The 27,382-nt window shown below is 38.0% G+C and overlaps 2 protein-coding genes and 1 non-coding gene across 5 annotated transcripts; 2 read left to right on the top strand and 1 right to left on the bottom strand.

The window, feature by feature from the left end:
- Positions 1-1,294: 1,294 nt before the first annotated feature.
- Positions 1,295-16,148, top strand: LOC122664552. 3 transcript variants are annotated; one of them, XM_043860416.1, is made up of 6 exons: positions 1,295-1,713; positions 2,335-2,670; positions 6,357-6,485; positions 10,600-10,937; positions 11,694-12,207; positions 15,338-16,148. In XM_043860416.1, the coding sequence occupies exons 1-6, from the start codon at positions 1,536-1,538 to the stop codon at positions 15,862-15,864; spliced, it is 2,022 nt and encodes a 673-aa protein (XP_043716351.1). In that variant the 5' UTR covers positions 1,295-1,535; the 3' UTR covers positions 15,865-16,148. The 3 variants fall into 3 exon arrangements, with proteins under 3 accessions (XP_043716351.1, XP_043716349.1, XP_043716350.1); XM_043860414.1 differs by having other exon boundaries at positions 11,688-12,207; XM_043860415.1 differs by having other exon boundaries at positions 1,296-1,713; positions 11,688-12,207; positions 15,341-16,148.
- TRNAS-GCU lies at positions 4,326-4,413 on the top strand. Its single transcript has one exon. It is a non-coding gene; the product is annotated as a tRNA-Ser (tRNA).
- Positions 16,149-17,187: 1,039 nt separating the features above from the next.
- LOC122664556 (protein LURP-one-related 17-like) lies at positions 17,188-17,951 on the bottom strand. Its single transcript, XM_043860421.1, has 2 exons — positions 17,733-17,951; positions 17,188-17,608 (listed from the first exon to the last, which is right to left on the bottom strand). Exons 1-2 carry the CDS (start codon positions 17,931-17,933, stop codon positions 17,213-17,215), a joined length of 597 nt encoding a protein of 198 aa, XP_043716356.1. The 5' UTR covers positions 17,934-17,951; the 3' UTR covers positions 17,188-17,212.
- Between the last annotated feature and the right edge of the window lie 9,431 nt (positions 17,952-27,382).

Genomic DNA, 27,382 nt, shown 5'->3' with positions numbered 1-27,382 from the left:
TTGCATCGGGTGGAAATATGACATGCTGTTTGACCTTTGGACAGATAGAAAACCTTTTGAATTAGCAACATGTCGATTTCTAAAAGTCTTATTCAATCAAAATATCCTTCCATGGATTGCCACGTCCCCTTTGTAGTTTTAGTTTTTAAATCATTATTTTAGACGTGACTATTTTTATTTCAATTGAAAATTGACATGTGAGTAAAGAGACCTTATGACCTGTCAATATCCATTAGATTTGGACTACATTCAAGCTATCACATGGTATACCAGGCCACACGAAAACAATGTTAAAAAAAAAACGAGAATTGTCGACTGATGCTGATTTTGATCAATTTAGATTGGTCGATTCTTATACGAAAACTAGGGTTAGGGCTTATTGGGACTGATTCTTCACCGATCCTAACTGGCTAGAACTGATCCAGATCTCAATTCTGGGTCTGAGTGAGAAATTTTGGCAATGTTTTGTATGCTTTCTCATAATAAATCTTGGGTGTATAACGCATTTGGAAGCTGAAAATAATCAAATTACAAATTACATTCTAGACCCAAATTTATTTAAAAAATGCATCACATACAACTTCTATGTAGGGGTGTCAACTGGTTAGTTTGGACTGGTTTCAATTTGGTTTTATCGATTTGGGTGTGAGAATAAGTGAGCCAAAAACATTATCCAATAAGGATGCACTAGTTTCGATTCCAATTCGATTTGGTTTCTTTATCATAGTAGTTTCTCCTATGGGTTTACCATCGGCTTGATTTCATTTTGCCATATAAATATTCAAAAGTGTGAAAAAAATATGTTTTTTTAATGAATTTCGGATTAGTGTCGATTTTTTATCTGGTTATATCAGTTTTGGTCTGATCCGATTTGATGTTGGTGTCACAAAACTGTATCCGAAACAGGATCCAATATGCTCATATTGGTTTTGATAGATTTGGTTTGATTTGGTTTGGTTTGGTTTAGTGGGTTCCGACTAGTTTTTTGATAACCCTACCTCTATGTATAAGAGGTTTCTAACGTTTTTTTTTCCCCAACCCGCTATGGATATTTCGGGTCAACACGTGTAATACACGGGGCTCGGGCACCTAGCAAAGCGCGAGCAAGAGACAGATGGGATGGATTAATCTGACGGAAAACTGGCCGGAATATTCGTCAAAGGCAGGGTTTTTCTGGTAAGAGTTCGCCTTTCCCGAAAACTATAAATACTTCTCAACTTCTTCAATTTTAAGCCCTAGAAAATTGTTTTTGGATTCTCGTGCCCCTCCCTTGGCCGTGGAAAGCTGATTGCGGCCAGAATGAGCTGCTACAACCCCTAAAACCCTACTTCTATCGTCAATTAATCTTTGCGAGTCCATTTGAATCCATGGAGCCGTATTTTCTGGGGGAGGAGAAGCTTCAGGTTGATGTAGAAATGGCGTCGTTTCCTCCGCCTTGATTTGTTGAAACGATTTAAAATGGTATCGGCACTGGTTTTCTTCTCCTGATCCTTTGTTTATTACTTATTTTGAATGTGCGGGCTTGTATATTTACAATGGATGCGGTGGAGTTGCCTTTTCCGGCTGTGGCTGTGTCGAAGCTTTTGACTGCCGAGGGTTTTAGTAGAGCTGGGGTTTCTACAGTTGAGGAAGCAAATGCTCGGAAAGCTGACTCTGTTTCCATTCTTGGAAGCTCTCCGATTAACGGTTGCATCTCTTCATGTAGCCCTAATGGTCAACTTCCAGTCTTCTCTTTTGCTCACTTTCACCCCTCCCCCTCTTTTCCTCGGCTATTTATGTTACGCTGGGACTCATTGCTTGTATAATAGTCGTGTTATCTAGAGCTTGGTGGTACCTCTGGCTCAGATGCCCCTTTCTTTACTTTCCTTTCTTCCCCTACCATCTGTGATTATGCAGCCTGTGACTTTTGTCAAGGATATTCTGGCATGGAGATGTGCAAGTAACGGATTTTTTTTTAATTATAAAAAAAAGAACCTTACACACACATTTTTGGGAAACGAAGTTTTACTTATGCCATGGGATCATAAATCCCTTGGGTTTTGAGAACTTCAATATTTGGTTGTCTTTACATTTTTCAATAGAATAGTATAATTGAAAATTTTACTTCCGAAAAAAATTGGTGAATAAAACTTTAAAATGTTTGGTTTTAATTTATTTTTATTACCTTTCTCATACTTTAAAATTTTTTAGTAGATATGTATCTGTATGTAATGTGTAAGTTCTTTCATAATATTGTGGCTGATGGATAGTTTTCCATCCACTATAGTATATTCTTTGTCGTTGAAAACTTCTCTATCTCATAAACTGATGCTACGTTCCTTATTTTCATTCCAGATGTAATGTGTGTTGGTATCACGTCGGAACAAGATTCAGTTTCTAGGCACAGGAAGGCTGAAGTTGGACTTGGTAGGGATGAAAAGCAACATTCGAATTTTCAGGGTGAAAAAATCATTAAACTCTGTGGGAATGTAAATAGTTCTGTTGTCATGTTGCCCAAGAGTGCTGGTAAACAGTGTACTCGAAAAGCAGGAAAAGTTCAGAGTACTAGCCCTTGCTCGAAGAGACAAAGAACGGATCAATTAGAAGATACCATAAACCAGAATGGAACCGTTGATAGCAATGTTATGTCTGAAAAGCTTGGATCCGGTCAAGCAAAATGCACCTTTGCTGGTAATATGTCCATGCCATCCCATTATGTACATGTTTTTTTTATGTATATGTGAGTATATGTATACATATGAAATAATTATATATGCCTAGAAAATTTGCTGGTAATATGTCCATGCCATCCCATTATGTACATGTTTTTTTTATGTATATGTGAGTATATGTATACATATGAAATAATTATATATGCCTAGAAAATATTTTGTACAACCACTTGTTTCTTTACTTAATGTTTCTCCATTGCAGAAACATTTATTCACATAGGTTCCAGGATAAAGAAGAAGGGACAAGGTTAACCAGATTGAAGTATAGATTGTGCCACATATCAAAATAAAAAAGAAAGTATATATGCGTCCCAGGGTTGTGATTGTAGGCATTTATAAAGAATCTGATATTCATGCCTACAAGCCCAAATATGTTATCTTGACTCGATACTAGCCAAAATAAACTCAAGTCATGTAATATATTCCCAAAATTAGGAGTTATATAACCATTGTCTAAACTGCTTTCTGTTTAATAATCTGCAGCCTCCTTTACAGTTTTGCCCCATTAGCAGTGTTTCAAGAATCGGGATTGGATCGGCCAATCCCGATTCCATCCAAACCGGCTTGTCCCATCCTTGTACGGAAAAACCCTAAAAGGCATTAAAACACCAATCCCGCGGCCGATCCAGACCAATTCTGATCCAATCCGGATAGGAATAGGCCGGGGACTGATTGGATCCTGATTCCGTGTTTGTAAACCCTGCCCATTAGTGCATTACTAGTGAATTACGAATGTGATATCTCAATATGCAGAACTTACCGAAACATCCCTTTCTTTGAATTAAAGGCTGAAAAATTATCCGTTTTTCTTTTTCTCTTCTTTAGAGGCTTGTAAAACTTTGTACAAAAGGTACTAATCACTTCCATTCTTGTTAGATCTTGCGACTCTATGTTTGACTTATTTCAATCAAGGATTCAAAAGGCCAGACCTTGTGAGTGGTATATGATAGCTAAAGATCTTAAAAAATGTAGAGATAATTGGAAACTAGTTAGAGGTCCGAACAAATGTTAGTGACTGTGTTGGGGTGATGGGAGGAAAGCCTCCCATGATTAGAATGCAAGGTGCTGACTAAGGCTCTCTTTGGTATAGTTTATGTTTTTATTTATCTGACACATTTTTTGCAAGTAATATAAATTAAAATGAAATAATTTAATTTATTTATCTATAAATTAATATAAATTGACTCATTAATTTTGCATGGTCATGGGTTCGAGTTTGGAAACAGCCTCTCTGCAAAAGTAGGGGTAAGTCTGCGTACATTATGACCTTCCCCAAACCACATAGTGGCGGGAGCTTCGTGCACTGGGTGTGCCCTTTATAAATTTAAATAAATTGAAAGTTACAAATAGCTTAGGAACGTGGACTTGGTGAGTTTTGGGATGAATTTGCAGGTTTGGAGCAGGGTTGTTGGTACAAGATGCAGCAAATACAGGAAGACTAATCCCACGTCCTGTGGCGTTAGTGCTGCGAAAAAGTTAACAAGGTTAGATTTTAGAAGAAGCATACAGTGGTTGGACCCAGTACTCAGTAGTCAATACTGTAATCGTTGCCATTAGCCACTAATTGTTCAAATCTTGTAATTTAACCTAGTAAATCAAATTCTTTTTTAATTAGGCGAGATGGCTGAGTGGACGAAAGCGGCGGATTGCTAATCCGTTGTACGAGGTATTCGTACCGAGGGTTCAAATCCCTCTCTTTCCGTTTTCTTTAATGACTTGAGATTATAGATTGAAACTTGGAATTGGCAGTGTGCATATGATGTCATTGACAAGACTCTTAGAACTCAAAGATTGGATGATTGCATGACAAAAATCATCGGATATAATTTTTTTTAAAAATCTTCCGATCTGTTCCATTTTATCTGCTCATTGTACTTGGGAAGAAGTCGTGGCTGCTGCCAGTTACTCCACTCTATGGAAGGCCTCGAAGTAGCCCGAGCCGTTGGCTCTTTTTAGAGTTCTGTTAATTCATGTTCTCAGTCCCACTATGTTCATATTGGGTTGTTTGCTTGTGCATCAATGGTGCTTTTTAGAGTTTATGTTCTCGTCCTGGTTGTCTTTGCAGTTTGTACATGTGTTTAAGAATTGCATACTTGTTCCAATGTGCACGGAGGAGAAGCAGAATGACTGATTATCAGAGAATGCGTACGTATGAACAAGTAGAAAATGCATATCCAGTATAGGAGGATAGGTTAATTAGACAAAGAGAGAACACCCTTTTCTCAACTCATAATCAAGCCTGTGTTTTGGATGGTCACAGTTCAAGCTCTCCTATAAAAGGGTTGGTTTGGATGCATACCTCGCCCCCCTGAACTCCCCCCCAACTCCCGACCCTCCCATCTCTCTCTCTCTCTCTCGACCCCCCTCCCTCTGCAACTCCGCTCCTCTCTCTCTCTGCAATTCCCTGCCCCTTCTCTCCATCTCTCTCTCTCTCCCCTCTAGGTTATAGAATTTATTCTGAAAATAGGCAATACCATACCTATTTCTCATTTTAGAAACTATTCTGTCTATTGCTACCAAACGATTTGTAATTATGACTCATGAATTATTAATGTAAATTATTTTTCATAAATAGAATAGGAACATAAATATAAATCATACCAAAGAGAGCCTAAACTAATGGGTTATCTTCTGAAGGATTAGTAAGGTCTATGCACGTACTCCACCTGATGAAGCATACTTATTTTTGTTTATATTTTTTTCATAGATAAATTAATTTAGTGATTCTTTATAATCTACTTGCAATTTCACCCCCTTTTGAAGAAATAATTTTTTTTTATTAATTTTCCTCCTTTCTCTAAATTCTAGTCGTCTAATAGACTCTAAGTTTTATTTGTATGTGACAAAGCCTAACAGTTGTATATTTTTGTTAACTCTGAACTTCAATTTTATTTTTAAAGAGTTTTTGAGTGAATGAGGAAAAAATAATTAATATTTAAATTTTGTTGACATTAAGTAGGTTAGCACTTCAGGCAAGGATTTAGGGATCGGTATAAGAATCTAACTCATTCCCAGGAAATACGACTCCATATTGATATGTACAGGATGATCGAATCCATAGAGAAAAGATTTGTATTTCCTATGCATTGATTTGGTCCACCATGTATAGTAGATTGAGTTGTTCCCATCTGATACTGGTTCTGGTCCAGGTCCCGGTCCGGTTATCTGGATTCTGGACTGGTGGATTGGTATGCCAGATGGACTCCCAAATTTTTACTGCATTCAGATGAGTATTTTTCTATTAAGTAACTAGGGATGCCATTGGTTGGATCTGAAATGAAAGAATTTTTAAAAGCATTGGTGGTGTAGCTGTCTCTCTGATTGTTTTAATAAAACTGCTTGATCAAGGACTTTACTCTAGTTATATACTATGGACTTATATGGTCGACATGAAATAAGGCAGTCTAAATTGTCGGGAACATGGTGGCATGACACATTCTCTTGCTGTTCTGACGTAGTTAATTATATCAGTTTCTAGTTTTCTACATCAGCTTTGTATTTTTTGATTGGGGAGGTTAGCACATAACATAGGGAGTGAAGTGTGGTATATGTTTTTGTCTCTTTGTATTTATATTATGAACTTATGCCGTTCGTACTTTGTTGAATTTTGTACTTATGTTGCCTTTCATGTGTCGTTCCTTGCAGAGAAATCTAAGGTTGTGAAACAGAAGCATGATGCCAAACGTGTCAAGGCAAAGACTAAATTGGATCCTTTCTTTGCAAAGGCTGGTCTGTTGAGCTCTAGCTCAGCTATAGGAGGGAATAATATTCTAGGTATGCCATCATCCTTTTTGTGTTTATCAAGTGTTTTTTTTACTGTGGTGGAACTCTGCTGCAGGAAATAGTTGTCATTGCATTACTGATAGGTAGGGACCTAAACTAATTTAGATTTTGGCATTCAAGCTTTAGAAACATGCTATTTTGCATATTTTGTGTAACCAGAATCGTCTAGATTTTGGAGTTGATTTTATCCTCACCATGATTGAAACGAACCTCGCGTCTCAAAATTTCCTTAGATGCTTCCAGATATTGAAAATTTATGAGATATTAAGATGAAATTAATGGAAATTTTGAAATTTTAAAAATAAAATTGCTTCGAATAGGAACAAAATACTGAAATTAAGAATTATGTTTCATTTTAGAACTTTGTTGAATGGTGATGCAATAGCACTCTCATGGATGAGCTTGACCCAATCTGGAGGCCCAGATCATGGTTCGAGATTTTGGTTGAAATGACCAAAATTTCATGAATTTATTTCAGTTTTGATGTGAGTCGATATGAAATGATAGTCAACTCAGAAATATGCAAAATTTCGGCAAAAATTTCAATATCGCCCTCTCGTGTGGAACGATACAAAACCGGTATTTAAATACCATAATCCGATCGAGACCCATTTCATCAGTTTCGCCAATTTTGATCAGGAGAGGAAAATTGCCAGAAAACCCTAGATTTTCGGATTTTTGGCCAAATCATCTACATTTCTTGGTGGAACAAGTGTTGGGGACAACTACAATGTATTTACATCGACAATTTGCCAAATTTGAGCAAGATTTTTGCATGATTCCAATTTGGGGGTATACAACTGATGCAGAACCTGGGTCACAAAACCCTCTTTGGGTTTGCTTATGGGACCACCAAGTCACAACAGGCAATAGTAAGAAGACAATGGCAATCTCGTGAATATATTGAAGTTTACCAATGGGATGGAAGGGCCGTAATTAATCAAATAAGGATGGATCACTTGATACTTGAGCAAGGATACAAGGCGAATTAGTATTTATTATGTAGTGTTAGATTTGGAAATGAATAAAAAAGAAGGGCAGAGAGTAATAAGGGAGAGGAGGGGTATTTTGGAAAGTGGGAATAAAACCAAAAAAGAAGTGAACTCGTGAAAGGAGGGGAAGGTTATCTTCTACAAAGAGGAAAAGAGGATAAGACAAAACTAATTATGACTAAAGGACAAAAAAAAAAGAAAGTATGCAATTACAAATCATGGAGTTGGGTTGCCTTCAGCCTCTGACAAGAACCAAAACTCAGCGGTGGGGGTCGATTCCAAGGGGAAAAAGCTCATCGGGTAGGCGTCTGATTGGCCTGAAATTTCAATGGGAGATTCATAACCCAATGGACTAAATCAACTCAACCACAATCAAATCTAAAGCCCAAAATTGAAAATACAGAATTTCTGAAACATCGCCTAGAGGTAAAGAGTTTCAGATCTGGTTTCAGCAAGAAGTCTCTCAACAGAAAGGTCGAATGGAGAAGGGAACCTAGGTTTTAGGGTCGCCCTAGGGAGGATTACCTTCGACCCTAATGTCAGGTTGAAAGGAAGAAGGGAGAGAGGGATTCACACCAGCCTTTTCGGAATGCTGTTAACACTAGGACAGAAAGGGGTAGAAGAAATAATGAGGAGATAAAGCTAGATCACAGGGAAAAAGTGGGGGGGGGGGGGGGATCGCAAAAGCCACACTGGCTTTTGAAGCCAAACACTCACAATTCCATTATCATCAATCTGTCCAATGTGTTGGACTGTTGGTTACAAGCATATAACTAATAAAAGAAAAAGACTCCAATAAGTAAACACCTATGCTAGGATTCCTAACCAAAAACAACTTAAAACTTGCTAAAACTCTTAAATACCTCCTGAACCAACCAACCATAGTTGGGCCCGGTTCATCTCGATATGGGCCTTCAAACGGGTTCGTAATGGGCCATGGAAGCGCTCCTGCATCAACAACAGGGTATGACGTACATGGTACACTAGCAACCTGAGGTCGAAGCCAAACTACCATTTTGGATGTGTTCTTTTACAATCTAAAGGCTCAAATATGTTTAGAGATGATGATTAATTAGGGTTTCCCTAAGTTCCGGGCAAAAATATAGCCATTTGACTATCAAAACAGTCAACTCAAATGTGCTGCCAAAATGTACCAAATTTCGGTTTCGCTCAGGGGTTCAACCCTGGTCAAAACTTGGTTGAAACCGAAATCTTGAACTGTGGCCCAGACCAACGAGAACCATATCTAAAGTAGGATTTCGATTCAATAGGGATGTTTAGGAAATTATTTAGTTGTTAGTTTTATTTTTTGTAATTTCATTTTTTATTATTATATGTTTGTTAGCCAATGATACGAGTTGGAGTCTAGTTCAGTTTTCCAGTTTGATTCAACTTTGTTAAGGAAGTAAAGTATATAGTGGATGTAATCCTTCGATCAGAAGGCAGATTGGAATAGAAATATTGAGTTTATTCTCATTTTTGCGAGGCTGCTATGCGAGCTTGCTGGTTGGTTTTCTTCTTCGTCCTCCCTGATCAAATGTTCTGAACGTTCCTTCCAGGTGTGATATTCTCTTGCTTACATTCTTCTTCTTCTTAAATTTCTTCCTCTTTTTCCCTTCAAGTATTCCTTGTGTTTCTGTTATTTACTTCCTTCCCTGTTACCACCAGTACCATTGGACTGAAGAGAAAATTTCATAATCAGATTGAGAATTGATTGCTTGCTTTCCCACCCGGGGAGATTTAGGTTGGCATTCTTGAGCGTGAAAAACTGCCTGAACAGTTGGATCCAAACCAAGTTTCAGTTCAGGTTCCATGTTCTTCAGCCAGACCATGTTGCAGAAATAAAAATTATTTTATTCATTGACTTTTGGTTCTGCTATTGGCCACATTCAATGTATTTTTGAAATTCCAGTTTCGTCCGCTTTAAATCGAATTACTTTTACATCCCAGATTCATTTTTCTTACCAAAAAGTGTTCCAGAAATTACAGAATTTCCTTTATTTCAATTTGATTTGTTCATCACTTTTGTGGGCCCATAGCAACCTAAATTAGGGTTTTGGAACCCTAGGTTGTTACTTGTTCTACATCTATTGCACCTGTTGGTGTGTTGGCTGTTTACATTGTCCTCCACTTTCTAAAAACTCCAGCTTTAGAAAAGATATGTGCCAAAATTACTACTTGGGAGAATTGAATTTTTAAGCATGAACCTTTAGGTTTATGGTCATGATTAAACATTCCCTGATATTACCATTTTGATGCACTAACTATTTCATATGTAAAAGTTGACTGTAGCATCCAAAGGTTGTTATTCTTTGGCATCTTGATTATATAATTCACTTGAGTATCCATTTTATTTTTCCCCTTCAAGGATGCATTGTGAAACTGCAGCTTCTTGATGGACTTCACAAATGATTTAAGCATCTAAATCATTGGGCTGCAGTTGGTTAATCTGGTATCTTTTGTTCCCTCCATATCTTGAGTTTAAAGATGCAGCTCATACAGAGAATATAAGTTCTGTAGTTTTATTCCAAATAATTGTGATGACCAATTACCACTGCAAGGACATACATATTGCCGTGTATAAATTCTTTTATAGTGGATCATTCACAGAGTGTTTTTCAGCATTTTAGTGTCTTGGATTCTTAAACCAACATTTTATACATGGAAAAACTTCAATGGTCTAGGAATGCAGACTACTATAACTTAATTTGTTTAGACGCCTCCAACAACCATGTTTTTCTATATACGCCTAAGACGCATGCTTGGGATGTAATGGGGGCAAGGAGTGCTAAGTGTATCTATATGCAGATATCTTTCTATTAGCATGAAAAGTTTTAGGCCTTCAGGGACAAAAGACAAAATGATCATTATCTGTTGTTATTGGCGTATACTCTTCTAATCTGAAATTATGAATATCTTTTGATAATTTTTTTTTAAAGATTGTCATTCCTTGCACTTTCTGATGATGAAAAAAGGAAACAGGAATAAAGATTTGATTTTCCATTCTGTTTACTGCTAATTTGTTCTTTTATCAGTTTGCCTTTCTAAGCTGTTGCTATTAGAAATTTCTCTTACATGAAATTTATTATTGCACTTGGGACATTTCATATCAGGAATATATGGTCTCAAGTCAGATATTCATGATGTTACAAAGCATGTAGATGAGCTGTCATTGAATGAACTCCTTGATGGCAGTTACAAATGTCCTAGTTTATGCCAAGACAAAGGGAAGAAGGCAGCCAATACAAATGATAACATTCTGCACTCAGTCAGAAAGGCTTGTTCAATTCTTCAGCGCAGGAGACCTGTGCAGTCTCAAAATTCTTTTGAGCTCGATAGTAGTTCCAACAAAAAAGCACCTACATGGCTAGTGACTTCCGGTTCTTGTGGCACAAGCATGAACTGTGATAAAGTGGATACCAACATGACAGATTTATCTTCATCCAGCAAGGTAGGTTCCAGAGAAATTCCAGATACTGGCAGGTCTGATCATAAATAATGTTTTCCAAAGGAACATCTGTATAGATGGCATATGTTTAAGGGGATTACGTTTGGATAATTTTGTGTATCCTACTCTGAAGAAAATGACTTGTCCTACCTAGTCTTTTCTGATGGAGCATTGGTCTTCTCTTTCCATCTGAATATCAAGTGTGGAACTGGACCTTTTTTTTTTTTTTTTTTAAAACCCGAATATTACCTGGGACTCGGCCAGCCCCAAGAATATTAATAACCCAAAATGGTAAAAGAATACAAGGGGTGGGGGACATTCCACCTTACCCCAACCCAAGGAGCAGCAGAAGCTCTCATAAAAACTCTTAAACAATTACTTTCCCAACCCCATACAGCCATGAAAACCACAAGCACTACTTTCCTAGAACAGGCAGTCCAGCCTTGTCCTCCCTTAGAATACCCTGTAAACCTCCCGGTGGCAGACTGCCCCGGTGGAAAGTGATTGAGGATCCTGTATCACAAGCAAGGTTAGCCAACCAATCAGCCGCCCTGTTACTGATTGGACCTCATGGTGGGTCATACCCACTTAATATGTGAGATTTGTAACACTTTGTTATAATTCCCTTTGGGCTCTACTTAATGGGATTTCTTTAATTTGCTAAATTTTAAACATAGAACTTGTTTACCTGGTAAAGTTGATATTGATGACTTTGGTTAATTATGTCTTTTGCTCTGTCCTTCATTCCTTAAGATTCAGGCTTCTTGTGGCAACCCTGGAGCTTCTGTCAATATGAACAATTCCTCATTATTTCAGCCTAAAGATATCTTGAAGCAGTTAGAACTACCACCAGCCAAAGGTTTGGATTCCCTCCTGTTGGAAGTGGTCAAGCCAGCAGTGTCTTCAAGGAGTTCTATAGATCTACGTTCAGGCAAGCTAACGTCTAAGAGAGCTGGCTTGCCCCCTTTTTCTTGGTCGCATTCTATTGGTCTGCCTTGTAAAACCAATGCTGACGTGGGCAAGATGTGTACAACCAAAAGCACATGTCAAGGTCGATGGGTAAGGATAGGAAGCGCTGTCAGCTCTCTCGGGGATGCCTGTGGTTGTTTTTCAGACTTGGATTTATTGACTTATGATCACAGTTTAGTTCCTTCAAGGGGACTAAAGCTAGGTCTTCCTGAAGATGAAAAAGTGCCCTTGGTGCATATCAAACCTCCTTGGCATGAGCCATCATCATCTACTGCAAGATTTCATCCAGCTTCTCATATTCCAGGTAAGACCAACCTAAAGAGGTTTTGTGCAGCATCTCTGGAGCTTGGGTGTGCGTGTGTCTTCTTTATTTTATTTTTTATTTATAAACATTTGCACACTCTCTAAAGTGATTTTACCTATTGTAATTCTTCCCCTCAAAACAGCAGAACCTGAATGAGATATGAAGTATCTGGGACATAGTGACATCTTAGAGTGCCCTTCAACAAATAATTTCCTATTTCAAGAACATATAGACAATTTGATTGGGGTTTCTAGAAGCCTGAGGTTACTAGTTTCAGAAATCCAAAGAAGCCAGAATCGCAGTGACAGGTTTAGAAGCCAAATTCAGATGGGCTTAAAATTCGAGTCGAAGGTCAAAAGTATGGTGAAGAATAACTCCTCAAAAGATGAGTCTGATCCAATGGTATTATCTGGAGTAATAAGGGTATCCTACTAGGAATATGTTTCTTTAAAACAGAATTTCCGAAGTGACTATCAATGGAGATCTTATGGGGTTCAAACCAGAAGAAATTAAAGAGTATTAAAATGCCAACAGATTTCAGCAATAATATAAGAATACTAAGCTGAAACTGAAAATCAATCTGATCTTAAAATAAAATAGAACTAGATATCCAACTTTAAGTAGGACAATTAAGAAATCAGCACAAAAATAAAATTTCAAACCATGGAGGTGTTTAGAATATTATCTGATTACCAAATATGAAATCAGATTTGGAATCACAAATGGAAACAATGAAGAAATTGAAATTTCAACAAGTAGGGTATGCACAAGAACATAATAGAAATCAGAAAATACTAATCTCATTTGATGGTGGATAAGATGAAGAATGAAAGAAGGATGGATATGAACCAAGCGTCTCACCTAAAACTAGAGGAGATCCCATCAGCCCTAACTTTACATCTCACCAAAGGTTGCTACTGCATCTCACAAAAGCTATTCTGAATCACACATAAAATAGGAGCAAATCCCAACTTCATTCATTCATTATTAAAAACCATTGGAGGGGGGGGGGGGTGTGTTGTATGGCCTTACATCTTTTAGATAGATACTATAAATGTATTTACAAAAGGAAACAAATGTTTACTTGAAATAGGAAAGAAAGAAATAAGAAACTCTCTCCATAATAGGAATAGATGTCCCTTATAACTAAAACTTCATCCTAACCTGTCTCACATGATTAAATCTCTATCCAAAGTTGGAATAGTTCCAATGTAGACGTGCTAGGCTGAAAAGGACCAACATTAACACACCTACAGTAGACCAGAATCGTAGTGATCAAATAATAGAATACTTGGACAAAATATGGGAGAGTTTATAAATAAAAGAGCAAACCAATGGATGGGGCTGTCCAGGGAGTACAGAACTAGGGTGCCACAGGTAGATGTAGTCTTCCAATCGTAAGTACACCACAGAATATATTTAGCAGCTAAGAATCACGTCCACAGTGGCTTTGATTTCTCACAAAATCACTCAATTGTAGAGAAAACAAAAATAGAAAGTAAAGAATAAAACAGAAAGTAGAGAAGAAGAAGAAGGATAGAAGGATAGGGTAGGCTATCTCAGCCTTGGGCCTCTCACCCACAGCTATCTCAGCTGTTGAAACAAAGATCTCTCTCAAATCTCAAGCAAGGGGGGGGGGGGGGGGGGGGGGGGGGGCAGGGGGGGGGGGGGGGGGGGGGGGGGGGGGGGTTTCCGCTTGGGGCCTCTCACCCACAGCTATCTCAGCTGTTGAAACAAAGATCTCTCTCAAATCTCAAGCAAGCAAATTGCAACTTCAATGATGTTTTTTTATACTGTTGGAGGCCTTTAAGGGCATTACATTATATAGACTCAAGGGTTGAGCCCAAAATAGAAAGTGTTTGTTAGCAAGTAGCTTACAACCAAAATAGAAAATTCCTATAAAATCTAGTTGCCATTACATCAAAATAGAAATTCCTATTTTAGTGAAGAAAACAAAAATAGTAACAACTGAAATTAGAAGCTACCTTGACAGCATTAGGATAGAATCTTTCTCCACTTGATGGGCCCACAAGACCTTCTAAAAAGCATCCCACACAAGGCAAAAATGGGCTGTGACACTGTTCACGTGAACAATACCGTGAACAGTGTTTTGGTAATTTTTTCTTCATATTTCGAGCTACATCAAGTTCTATTCAGGCAAGACTCTATCCTATCCTGCACGACCAAGGAAATAACAATTATTTAATGAAATAAAATCTCAAGCTAACCTAATAAAGTAAATCCCGTATTTTTATCTTCTACCCATATTTAAAATGGCCTATTACAAAGTAAACCCATTGGACTAAAGGTCCGACACATGTATAACCCAACCCAAGGCTTATATCGACTAAACAAGCCACATATATGATTTATCTGTGTCACAATTTTTTTGAAAAAGAGCAGCTCAAAAGAAATGGCGAAGGTGTTTGTACTGATAGTTGCTATGGTATAAAATCTCTTGTGGGTGGATGCAATAGATTTTTGTCAAATTCACTTGTGCCAGAAAACTCAAAACAGTAACTTAAGTTTATTGAGGATAGAAGTATTGAATCTTCGTTTACTTTTGAAGAGTTGTCCTATATGTTATTCTGATGTTTGTGTGTTTATTATTGGGTGTTCCTAGAGAAAGAATGTTTACAAATAAGCTACCCTATTGGGTATAACTCTTTTAGTTGCATTACCAGTTAGGTTTTAAAGCAGAAGCTAACCAAGCAAGTACTATACACTACCCAATAACTAAATAAATAATGGTTATAGGTGAAAGGTCTATCATCATTGATGACATCAACCGTGCATGCAATACCATTTAATCTATCGTCACCTCTTTGAGGGACAGAGCCAATGCGGATTGACTGAACATCCCTCCTTTCTTTCTCCCAAATTTCTAATTGATAATTTATACTTGGAAATTTAGGCTCTAGATCAGAAGGATAAGTTACTGAATTCGGATAGTCTCTGGGATATGCTCCCTCCATGTGAGCTGTCTAGATTGATGAGTTGGTGGACCATGTACAAGTTTTATTGCTTAATATATTCATGTATCTTCTAGTTACCAATTTGTAAATTAGTTATGTTTGCTGTCGATTCTTATCTAAGCTTTTCGCATTTGTTTTGTTGGCTTTGTTTATGACAGATGTACATTCTCCAAGACTACTGGCTGCAGCTCAAATACTCTGCGAGATAGCAAATGATTTCTGGAAACGAAACCAAAGCAATGGGAAGATCAGATGGCCCAAGAAACCATCACAAAAGGCCATGAAAGCCCGCAGGTCGAAGTATTCAACAGGAAAAGCAGAAGTTCTGTCTGTGGCTGAAAAATCAGTAACGGGATCTGGTGATCTGGCCAAGGTTGCTGACCAGATAACACTGCCAAAGCCACCCAAGTTCCACAGAGCCGATGAGAAAAAGGATCTGGGGTACACCAATAATCTTGGAAGAGGATTAATAAAGTGCTCGGTACCAGCATCAAGGATATCGTCTCCGAGTAAATTAGAGAGGGACCAGGTTGCTGATTCTAAGCTATTGAACACAGACATGGTAAATCTACTAGGTACAAAGCCCTTTTCCACTCGAATACTGGAGGAGTGCAACAGTCATCAGAAGACAAGGAAACCACTGACAGTGGATTGGGGAAGAGGAAGGTGCAAGAAAGAGTGATTGGTATTGTTTCCACTGTTATGGCTTCCTCATTCCTGGCAATGCCTGTATGTTATTCAGATTCCAATCGGAATCTGGCCCCTGTATGTATATTATCCTGCAAATTGAAAGAGGTTTGATGTTGTAACGTTGTTTCTGGGTGAGCTGAAGTTGATGTTGTAACAATAAATTGGAGGTGTAGTGGTAAAGCTGGGCATTTGGTTCTTTAAGAAGGTTGTATATTGGTCTTTGCCTTGTGTAGAGCATTGGATGAAGGCAATAGAATTCCATTTCTCTTTCTGTCTATATGTCTTTCCTATTTCCCATTGAATGACATGGAAAACACCAGCAAATATTAAGTACTGATATCTTTGAAAATGTTACTAATGAATTAGAATTCAATATAGGATCACAAAATTAGTGTTTGCCATTTAGCAGGTAAGAAGGTTCCATGGCTGAGAATTGAAGCAGGTGATGGAAGATGTTGATTGTGAACTGAGATCATCCTGCCTATACCGCAGAGCACTGCGTGTCTTACAGGTATGGTGTACTGCTTGTGATCACAGGATCTGGTCACCGGATGTATCACAGCCTCTGTTTCCTTGAGGATCTAGCCGTCCAGGGTTGCTTAGACAATTGAATTGTTCAGAAGTGAAGATCCAGAGTGCAGACAGTGTGTCTAAGGAGGGAGCTCAAACCCCCTGTCTCAAAACCTCAAAGGGGATTGGCATGCTTTGTTTCATTGCAGAATAGATTTTGGGTCTTAAACTTATTTTGAAGTGAGCAGGTTTAAAATTTTTTTTTGTTTTCTTAAAAAGACATCTTTGCAATTGAATGAACAGTTGCTCGGACAGTTACTTGTAATCCAATGCTTTATACATAAGAAAATGTTTTGTTTAGCGAAAGTCTTCCTTCGCTGATGGATGAAGTGGCCCCACCCCATAATTAGACTCTTAGGTCACCATTACACACTTCACTTCTTTTCGAAGACTCTATCAGCCCCTGTGGTCATCTGACCTATGCCCATGGGTGAAGGAATGATAAAGGGTGACTTAGTCCTTCGTGCTTATCGTTTTTCCTAGGAAAGAAAGAGAAAGAGTCAATTCCTTTTCAATTAATTAATCCCCTGTTGTGTATGAAGTTACTCTTTCCCCCAAGTCAATGACTCATGCTTCACGCTCACATACTTTTTGATGCATCATGATTCATCCCTTCGTTAATACCATAGCTGTCGTCCCAATATAAACACACACACACACACACAGACAGAAAGAGAGAGGCACTGGGCACTGGATTGTATTATTGTTAAATGGAAAAAGAATTTCAAAGCAATATAGAAGATGGTTAAACGAAAAAGAATGAACTAATTTCAAGTGAACATTTGATCGAGAAGTAAAACCAGGGACATTGCAAAAGCAGGATTGAAACCTGGTCGAACGATCAAAAGAAAAACATCGAGCCCATAAGAGATGCCTTGAATGCATGCATCTTTCTTTTTAATCTCTGCAACTACCTCTCCCGACTCATCATCTACCACCTGACATGTTCTTCTCTCGTAACATCCTTGTATCTCCAATCCATATCCTTTCTCCGACGAAGGATGACTATCCGATCCTCGAAACACATGAGCCAGTACATCATGTGGGTTTCTCTGCAACAGAAGATTTACATGCTTCCTTCCACAATAGATTGGCTTCTTTGGTTTCCCATCTCTCTCCTCTGCGTCTCCTTCGAATACTACCCAGTTTTTCACAAATCTTCGTTTCTGTTTCAAATTTAAAGTTCAAACCAAACATCAATTAATCAATCAAATCGATAATAATGAAAAAAAACCAGATCAAACACACATCATATTAGATTGATAGAAAAAATGTGGAGAGATTTTATACCTTACGATGCAGGGTGAGGAGGGGTTTCCCACGGGCATCCATAAGAACGATGTCTTCAGTACGGTCACCTCTGTAGTTATCGACCCGATAGACAAGATTTCCATTGGAATCAAATACTGTAAATCCATAACAACTGAATACGAGTGATTTCCTCCACACAGTTAGTGATGTACAACAACTACTACTCGTATCGTATTTCATAACGTTTCTCTTCTTCTCCGGCCGGTCGACACCTTGACCATCTCGTATACGCACCGCTTTAATTGTAGAACACCTTGAGAGAAGAAGCATATTTTTTTTTTCTCTGTCTCTGTTTCTCTGTTTCTCTCTCTCTCTCTCAACGATGAAATGGAAGACGCAAAAGGCTTCAAAAGTTTCAAACGGTAGCTTCGAGTATTTATTGATATTTTGGACTCTCGGTTTAGTTTTTTTATTTTTATATAAATTATCGTACATGACCCCCCACACGCCACGTACGAACCAGGAGCTTCTGGGCCTTAGTCAGCCACGGGCGAATGGCCCCAAGAAATTATACAGCGGGACTCTCAGTTTTCTTCCAAAATAACAAAAGGAGTGATAAAAGCAACGACGATTAAGAATAGGTTACACAGAAAAAAGTTACAGTTTACTCTGATTTGTTAATTGGAATTGTATTTGCTATATATATATATATATATATATATATATATATATATATAGTCTGAAACAAGATAATGGTTAGATTTGGCTTTCTGAAATTATTGTGGCTTTTACAAAAAAAATATAAAAAATATTGTGGCTCGTGTCGGTTCTTTGGAAGCTTCTAATATACCTTTTAAAAAAAAATTATTAGAATGAAAGCTTCCAATATGCCATGTGATTTCTCATGTTACAAAAGCATATCAACCAATGGCCTATGGTAAATATCTCTAGAGAGAAGATTCTATGAGCAAGTGGCATGGGGACTAGGGAGGGCACCAAAGAACATTTTATTTTGGGGGAGTGTTCTTTGCGTGGGACACAAGGGTCACACCGTGAGTAGCAACCAATGACTGGCTGAGTCCAGGCACATTGGGGCAGGGGGCACAAATTTTCACCATTCATGGGAGACACATCGATCATTTTCACCCCATGTGTCTGGGTGTGACCCCTGCGTCCCACACAAAAAATATTTCTCCTTTCATTCAAAGACACAAAGGTAGTAATGTACCTGCAATTATGCCTTAGAAAACCTTTTCAAGGGCTCATTCACGATGCATTAGACACATGTTTTATCCACAGCCATTTAGAGTGCTTTGAAGAACATTTCTTGAAACCAAAAGAACATGTGTTGAATGCTTAAGTGTATGTACAACATACACGTACAACCGTACAAGCAACATGGCCACTCTCTCGTGAGCACAAATCACATACTCGTTTCGAGGGTGATGATGTGTCCCATTTGCTAAGAGGGAAGTAAAAAAGACATATGTCATCACATGACCATATGTGAAAAGTACCAATACGAGCAGGTGAGCCCAACTCTTGTTATGGGTGTACCATCTCCTTCTCATATATGTTTTTTTTAAATCGTTTTTTCTCCTCTATCCTGAACGTATGGGCCCATGTGAATGATACCATTCCTCGAGCTCTTATTGATATGTTGTAAGAGATTCCCCCACACTTGAGGTGTAGGAAACCCTTTCCCTTAACCAAAGGGTGCTACTTTTTTTTTTTTTTTTGGTAAAGAAAGGGTGTTACTTGTAGTCACCAAAATTTGACGGTGAACTTAAAAATTGTAGAATTTAGCTCGCCTCTAGGGAGCCCAGCACGCCCAGGGTGTTGTCAGCCGTTTGACTGTACCGTACACATCCCTAGGCGTGCACCGAGATGTGTCTGGCACAACTCAGCCGCTGAATGCCCCCTGATAGCACCCTAGGCATTGGGCTCCCTAGAGAGGATCCTGATCCAAAATTGTAACCTTCTTATGATTGCGTAGCGTGGATTTTTTTGTAACTGATCTTTTAAGTCATGAGTACAAGTTAAATCATATCACCCCCTCATAAAAAAGTTAGGTAAATCGTGAGAATAATTTTCCTATGCAAAGACTCGTGGGTGGAAGAGGGCATCATCTCTTCCTTTTTAATGGGCTCACCTCAATCTTGTTGGATTGATTGTTGGAATTGCTAAGATAAAATGTTAACCTCACTGATTATGTAAGCTTCATGAGTCTTATATAAGTCAATAGCTGTCAAAAATAAAAAAAATTTCATTCCCTTTATTTCAAAAGGTTTGCATGGACACATTCATATTAGCTTGTGAGGAATATCCCTTTCTATATTCTGTGATGTAAGCAAAGCTATTCTGAAAATAGCTTTTGAGTATGAGATATAGTTATAATTGTCATCCTAATTGTAGACACAATGACCCACCTTTGTATTACACATATAATATGATTGCTAAGATGTGTTGCTTAGATCATTATATTTATAATCTTTTAATTAGATCTTTAATTCATTTGGAAGTGATAATCTAAAAGTAAAATCTTGTTCTAATCAAGGTTGATGAAAAAATATCATAACCTTATTTTTTTGTTCTTTTCGTATAAAACTTTTTTCAATTTCAATCAGAACAAATCTTATCATTTTACATAAATATTGCATTAAATAACTTTCAATTTTTGCATGGACACATTCATATTAGCTTGTGAGGAATATCCTTTCTATATTCTGTGATGTAAGCAAAGCTATTCTGAAAATAGCTTTTGAGTATGAGATATAGTTATAATTGTCATCCTAATTGTAGACACAATGACCCACCTTTGTATTACAATATAATATGATTGCTAAGATGTGTTGCTTAGATCATTATATTTATAATCTTTTAATTAGATCTTTAATTCATTTGGAAGTGATAATCTAAAAGTAAAATCTTGTTCTAATCAAGGTTGATGAAAAATATCATAACCTTATTTTTGTTCTTTTCGTATAAAACTTTTTTTCAATTTCAATCGGAACAAATCTTATCATTTTACATAAATATTGCATTAAATAACTTTCAATTTTTTAAAAGCGCTTTCTTTACCCTTCTAATAAATAACTTTTGAGAATGAGACTAGGGCCGATCAAAAAAGGCTACAACTTCTCACTTCATTTTGGTGACAACAAGATGCACCCTAATCTAAATCATTAATTTGATAAATAAATACATTTGGGAGGGAGGGGTGTGGAGGAATAGGATATATTTTGCTCTTGATTTTTTTTCTTCAGTACATTAATTGTTTGTAAGAACCTTCCAATTGAAATCATTTATTGTTAATTGCAATTTTCAATCACATATCTATTTTTCTTTAGGGAGGGGGATCGTTGCCAAGTTGCATGGCCCTTGCTCTAGCGTGGGCTAATGAGAGCACTCGTGCGAGAATCTAATAGGGGTGGAATTTTTCATTTTATATAACGGTACACTCATATGTCTGAGCATAGGCGCCTTGCAGCCTGGCAGCCTTCTTTTTTCCCTTCTCTTTATTTTGCCTTTGGGTATTGTATGGAGAATTGATATGCAAAATCTAATTTAAAATAGAAAATGCAAGACAACAAGAGAATGATAATTTTTTATGGGACCGTGATCTCTAAGTTGGCGAGCCAAGAAGTCAACCAATATGGAATATGGTTTGAGAAATCGGTATCGGATCAGCCATATCAGTGCATCGGTATGGACAAGGGTAAAAATATTAAAAATTATAAAAAAAAAAAAATATAGATAAACTTGTGCGATCTAGATCGATACAAATCAATCCCAATACCGAATACTAAAACCCTAATGAGGAGAGCGGGAGACAACGGTTTGTTAATAAGTAAAGACAGGAGAGAGAATATAAGAAAAAAAAGAAGAGAGAGAGAGATTGCTGGCTCATAAACAAATTTTTTTTTCTTTTTTAAAGCTTAAGCCCAAGTACAGAATTCTAACATGTATCCAACTTCTTACACAAATTTTTATTGAAATATCTAAAAAAATATAAGTGAAAAGAGAATGTTGTTTGATTGCGTTGAGCCTGTGCCCTAGACACATGAACGTGTGGAATTACCATTCGTTGTGCGTGAAATAAAAAATTTCTATATATTGATGCTCCTTCATGCGTCCTCATTGGTCTAACCCCATAGGTGCGAGAGCTGCATGAGCAGGCAGCGATCTCTTGCCAAAAATATTTTGTAATAAGCACTTTGATTAAAAACATGTTAAATAAAAAAAAAATCCCTCCATACACGCAACATAAACATCTAGAAAATACAACCACGAGGAGAATGGCTGGAAGGTATAAGAAATGAGAAATTTAAATTCACTTTTGTAAACTTATTAGAAGAGTCCAGTAGTTTGAGCCATGTGGGTATATGACCCTTCATAGATGATTTGTACAATTTATGGGTTAATTAGCAATATTTTAAATTTGAGATCTCATCTCAATCATATGAACCATATATTAAGCTTCTAACCTAATATTTTTAATGGTCAAACACATTGTTAATGAATAAATTTCACCTAATGTTTCAAAGATTAGGTGAAATAGATCCGTGGGTTAAAAACTTACTAAACTAATCGGAAGTGGAGTTCACAGTGCAAAGTAGGAAGGAACCAAGATTTAACTTTTGTTTTCTATGAGTTTGAGAGATCTAAAATATTAAACAATTCTTTTGGAGATTTTTTTTTTTTAAATGGTGAGTACTTTAATTGAAAGAGAGTGTCATATATAAAGTACGGGGGAGTGTTCTTTGTGGGGGAGCAGGAGCGACACACATGCGGCAGCCAATGAGAGTGCACACTGACATCTAGGGCAAGATTTTTGCCTTTCATGGTGAGTGGGGCCGATCATTTTACTGCCCATTGTGTCTGGGCGTGACTTGCACCCCCCTTTCCTCCTGCGCCTTCCCCTAACATTTTCCTATAAAGTATATTGTATATCATTCTTGTTGGGAAAAGAGAAAAGTTTCTAGAATTTTCAGGAAAGTGGATAAAAAGGAGAAGTCTATTACTTTGGGAAAAGAGAAAAGTTTCTAGAATTCTTTCATATGGATATGTCCGAGTCTTGATCTTTTTTAAAATTTTTTTGGAGAACGCCTTGATTAGTTTTGATGGGATCCAATGCATTAATGCTGATATAATCCCACCCGTCTTGATTTACAAAAATCTTAATACATAATTATATTTTATAGTTCAAGGCCCTATAGCCTATATATAATCTATCCCATCAAATCTACCCAAGCACTAAATTTATTTTAAATCCCCATTTAGAGGTTAAAAGAATATTCTCAATTTTTATTTTAAAAAAAAAAACCCATTTTACCTATTTTAATCCGTGTTGGGATTGAACCTTGTTATTGGTATGAAGAAGGCCATTACTCAACTCTGCTCTAGCTACCCTAAATATGTAAGGTGCCTATGGTTTCAAAAAATGGAATCAGATCAGTAGTATCGCTCATAATCAGCCGAGTCTGATCCCTATTCCTCCCGTGTTAAAATGGCTTGAATTTGACTGATTTTGATCAATTCAGAATGGAATCAACTGAACCTGATTTTGATCCCAATTTCAAGTTTAATAACCTTGACCATGCCAATATAAGAATTTTTTAGACCATTTTGCCTTCCCTTGGTCTCATTTTTACTATTAATACAATATCGATCAAGTATTAATATCAACCATGACCAATACCAATATGGATCGATCGATAGAACCGATCCCATCCCAATACCTAAAACCATGTTTACAAGGGCTGTTCTTGAGCTCCCTTGTTCATAGGACATGGTCATAGCCTTCCTTAACATATAGAAGCAAAGATGTGGACTCATTAACAAAAAAAAAGAAAAAGGGTAAAACCATCAGTCAAGAGTCAAGACTCTTGTCTGCCTCCTTGCTTGGGTTTAGTGTGACTAACCCATCAGAGTGAATTGGTTTTTGGAGCATGGTTTTAATTAAGGAATTGAAATCGGAATCGAAAGTAGAATTGGTTTGATCATATTGACTAATTCGTATTGTTATGGGTCTATCATAGATATTAATACAATAATATACCTAGTCAGAGATAGAGAATAAAATGGTCAAAATCCATATTAATATCGATATCAATTCTGAAATTGACCGATACTCAATCCGATCCATAAATTAAAACTATGTTTTTTAGGGCAAAAACAAAAATTCCCAACTAGCAAATAAGGGAAGGAATTTTTTTGCTACTCGGTTCATAGGCAAAGAAATGAAATAAAAAAGGATATATTGATGGGCTGATGTTCTCTGTGTTGTAGCGCAATCTGCGCCCAAACACATGGGCCTGTTATTCAGGGGGCAAGATGGTCATTTTGCCTACTCATGTGTCTAGGCGCAGCCTGCGCCACCAGCACAGAAAACATTTAACCTTTTGGAAAATACTGAACCCTAAGAAGATATTTGTGAACCCTAAGGGAAAGTGAGTTATTCCAATTTTTCGGCTTTCAAGCCCAAGTTTTGCAACCAAAGTAGCAGCAGATTTTTTTTCTTCCAAATAAATATCGGGAAGCAGTTTTCTGTACAGGAGTGTGGCCTACTCTAGCACTCCCATGTGTCTATCTCTCTCCTCCTTAAAATAAGGGGACAGAGGTGTCTTTTCACATGGGGAGGAGAGAGATAGACTCATGGGAGTGCTGGCGTAGGCCACACTCCTGGACAGAGAACTTTTTCCCATAAATATCTGATACCAAAGACTAGGTGAAGAAATCGTTCTGCTTCTCTTTTCCAAGTCTTGGGAGACGGGACGATTTTGATCTTTCAAGCAAACCTGGCGTGCCATGCAGCCCACGCCACTGTCCTAATCTTAGAAGTAAACAAGATTCTATTTTCACCACACAAAAAAAAAGAAAAGAAAAATCCATTGTCATTAATGGGCAAAGACCGAGTTTTCCTCTGGTCATTGGTCAATTTGAAGGAGGAATTCCTTTACTCATAGCCCACTTGGATGAGTCATAAGAAATAGTGAACATTTCGAATCTCCAACAAACAAGAAAGAATACTAATTAGATGGGAGAGAATTCCTAAGCTGTCAGTGTAGAAAGGAATCTACATGTTACACTGAAAATATTATCTCTCCATATAGATTCATATTTGTTTCTCTTCAGGAAGTACACAATCTAAAGAACTGCCTGGATATTTATTGTAAAGCTAGTGGCCAGAGGATTAACTACAAAAAATCCTCCTTGAGTTTCTCCCCCAACACGGCTCCAAAGTTCAAATGGTGGTTCTCTAGGATTTTGAAGATCCCCCAGGGTATGGCTCCTAAGAAGTACCTGGGCCTCCCCTCCCATTTTGGTGTCTCTAAGCTGGAGCTTTTTCGAGACATAAGTGACTGCACCAGGAAAAAGATGCAAGGTTGGAAGCAACAGTTACTTTTACACACGGGTAAAGAGGATTTACTCAAGTCGGTTGTCCTATCGATGAACAACTTTGCGGCATCCCACTTTAAATTACCTACAACCCATCACTCAAAGCTTTGACAAGCGGCGAGTCAATTCTATTGGGGCACGAAGGAAGATAAGAACAATGTGCTGGATTTCATGGGACAGGATGTGTAAATCCAAAGAAAAAGGGGGATTGGGATTCCGGGAACCAAAGCGACACAATTTGGCTCTTCTGGGGAAACTTGCTTGGAGGCTGTGGACCGAGCCAAACTCTCTTTGGGCGACTTTCATGAAACAGATTTATTACTCCAACATTGAGCTTCTTCATGCCAAAGCTGGTTCAAATCCTTCATGGTGTTGGAGAGGTATATTGGAAGGATTGAAAGTTATCAAATCGGGTCTCTTATGGATTATTGGAAATGGGGCTGATGTGTGAATTTGGGAGGATTAGTGGATTCCCACATCCTCAAATTTTAAACTAAAATACCCCCTCTTTTCAGTCCATTCAGGTGTGTTTGTGGCAGAGCTTATAGACCATGAGAATAGAACTTGGAAGAGGGATGTCATTGATGCTCTGTTTCACCCAGAAGATGCTGCTGCAATTAAAGCAATTCAGTTGAGAATTTTTGAAGAACCAGACTTTCAGATTTGGGGAGCGGCAAAGGATGGTTCTTACATTGTGAAATTAGGCTATCATCATCTTACAAATCTTGCAGATTGGAAAAAGAAGGATGACAACAGCATAGCAACCTCCTCTTCCACAAGTAGTTATAAAATGATCAAAGATGTTGTCTGAAAAACAATATGGACCTGCCTAACAGTCCCTAAAATCAAAACTTTCCTGTGGCGTGCTTGCACAGATGGACTAAGGAGGAGGAAAATTCCAGTGGAACCACTGTGCCCACGGTGTGGAGATCAAGTGAAAACCGTAGATCACCTCTTACTTGACTGCTGCTTTGCAAGAGCAATTTGGTTCGGGTCTGCCCTCTCCTATTCACCTCCTAGGAATGCTCCTCAACTATCTCACCTAATTGATTTCTGGAACCAGGCGATTAAAGCTGAAAAACTAGTGGGGAGAGACCTTGCAAGTCAAGCTTCTTTTATCTGCTGGAACCTGTGGTTAGCCAGAAATGAATTGATCTTTGGGGAAAAGATATGGTCTCCTATGCAAGTAATTTCCAAAGTAGCAGCTGATTTTGCAGAATTCAAGGCTGCAACCACATACCCGGGGGACATCGGCCAACCTCAGCCTACTCCAATTACGCCCTCCTCTCCTATTCTTTCTCGGGAAAGACCTTGGTCACCTCCCCCTCATCCCTTCTGTAAGGTCAATGTGGATGCTTCAAAAGCTGGGGAGAAATGTGAAATTGGGTTTGTCATTCGTGACTCAAGAACAAATCCCATTGTGGCGGTTTTGGACCCACAACACTTCACTTCAATCTTACAAGGTGAGGCCATTGACATACGAGGGGGCATGCTTGAAGCTATTGAGGAAGGTATCTTGCATGTTATGGTGGAATCGGATTGCAAGGAAATGATCTCTCCATTGGCACAAAACAAAGTGCCTCCCCAGGTGGAGACTCTCAATATTGTTAGAGATATTAGGCATCTCTCTACCTTCTTTATTTCTTGTATCTTTCACCACATTCCTAGGGAGATTAACAGCGTGGCTGACTCCCTAGCCCGGAGGGCGTTGTCCATCGCATGTAGGACATCTTGGCCCATATCCACACCATGGTTGTCAGAAATCTGTAATTCGGACACTATGTTCTGGTCACGTTTCAATAAATAGTTTTCTTCTTACCCAAAAAAAAAAAAAAGTGTAGATTCATATTTTCAGAGTAGGTGATCGGAAATAGGATTTTTTTTTCTTGTGGTAGAAATTGAAAATAGTATTAAAGAACGTGCTATCTGGCTGGCTGCATAACATAAGCTTTTGCCTCCCTAGGTGTGGCTAGGTCTCTCTCTCTCTCATCCTCTCCTATGAAATGACATTTAGGCCTTTATTATGGGAGGAATCGGCTCCTCTCCTTGGAGGGTATCGCCAATGAGTATCCAATGAGACATCCAATGGTTGGGCTGTGTTGCACACATCTCGGCGCACGTCTAGTCAGCCATCATAATGTGTGCGACAAAGCTCAGCCTTTGGATGCTTCATTGGGCACTCATTGGGCGATGCCCTCCAAGGAGAGGAGCCCAATCCGAGAGATAGAACCAGGGATATGCTAATGTATGCTAAGTAGTCGTTCTCTCTTTCACATGAGAGGAAAAAT

The sequence above is a fragment of the Telopea speciosissima genome, chromosome 6 (genome assembly GCF_018873765.1).
Source record: "Telopea speciosissima isolate NSW1024214 ecotype Mountain lineage chromosome 6, Tspe_v1, whole genome shotgun sequence".
NCBI classification, from domain to species: Eukaryota; Viridiplantae; Streptophyta; class Magnoliopsida; order Proteales; family Proteaceae; genus Telopea; species Telopea speciosissima.
This window is presented reverse-complemented; position numbering and strand designations above follow the sequence as displayed.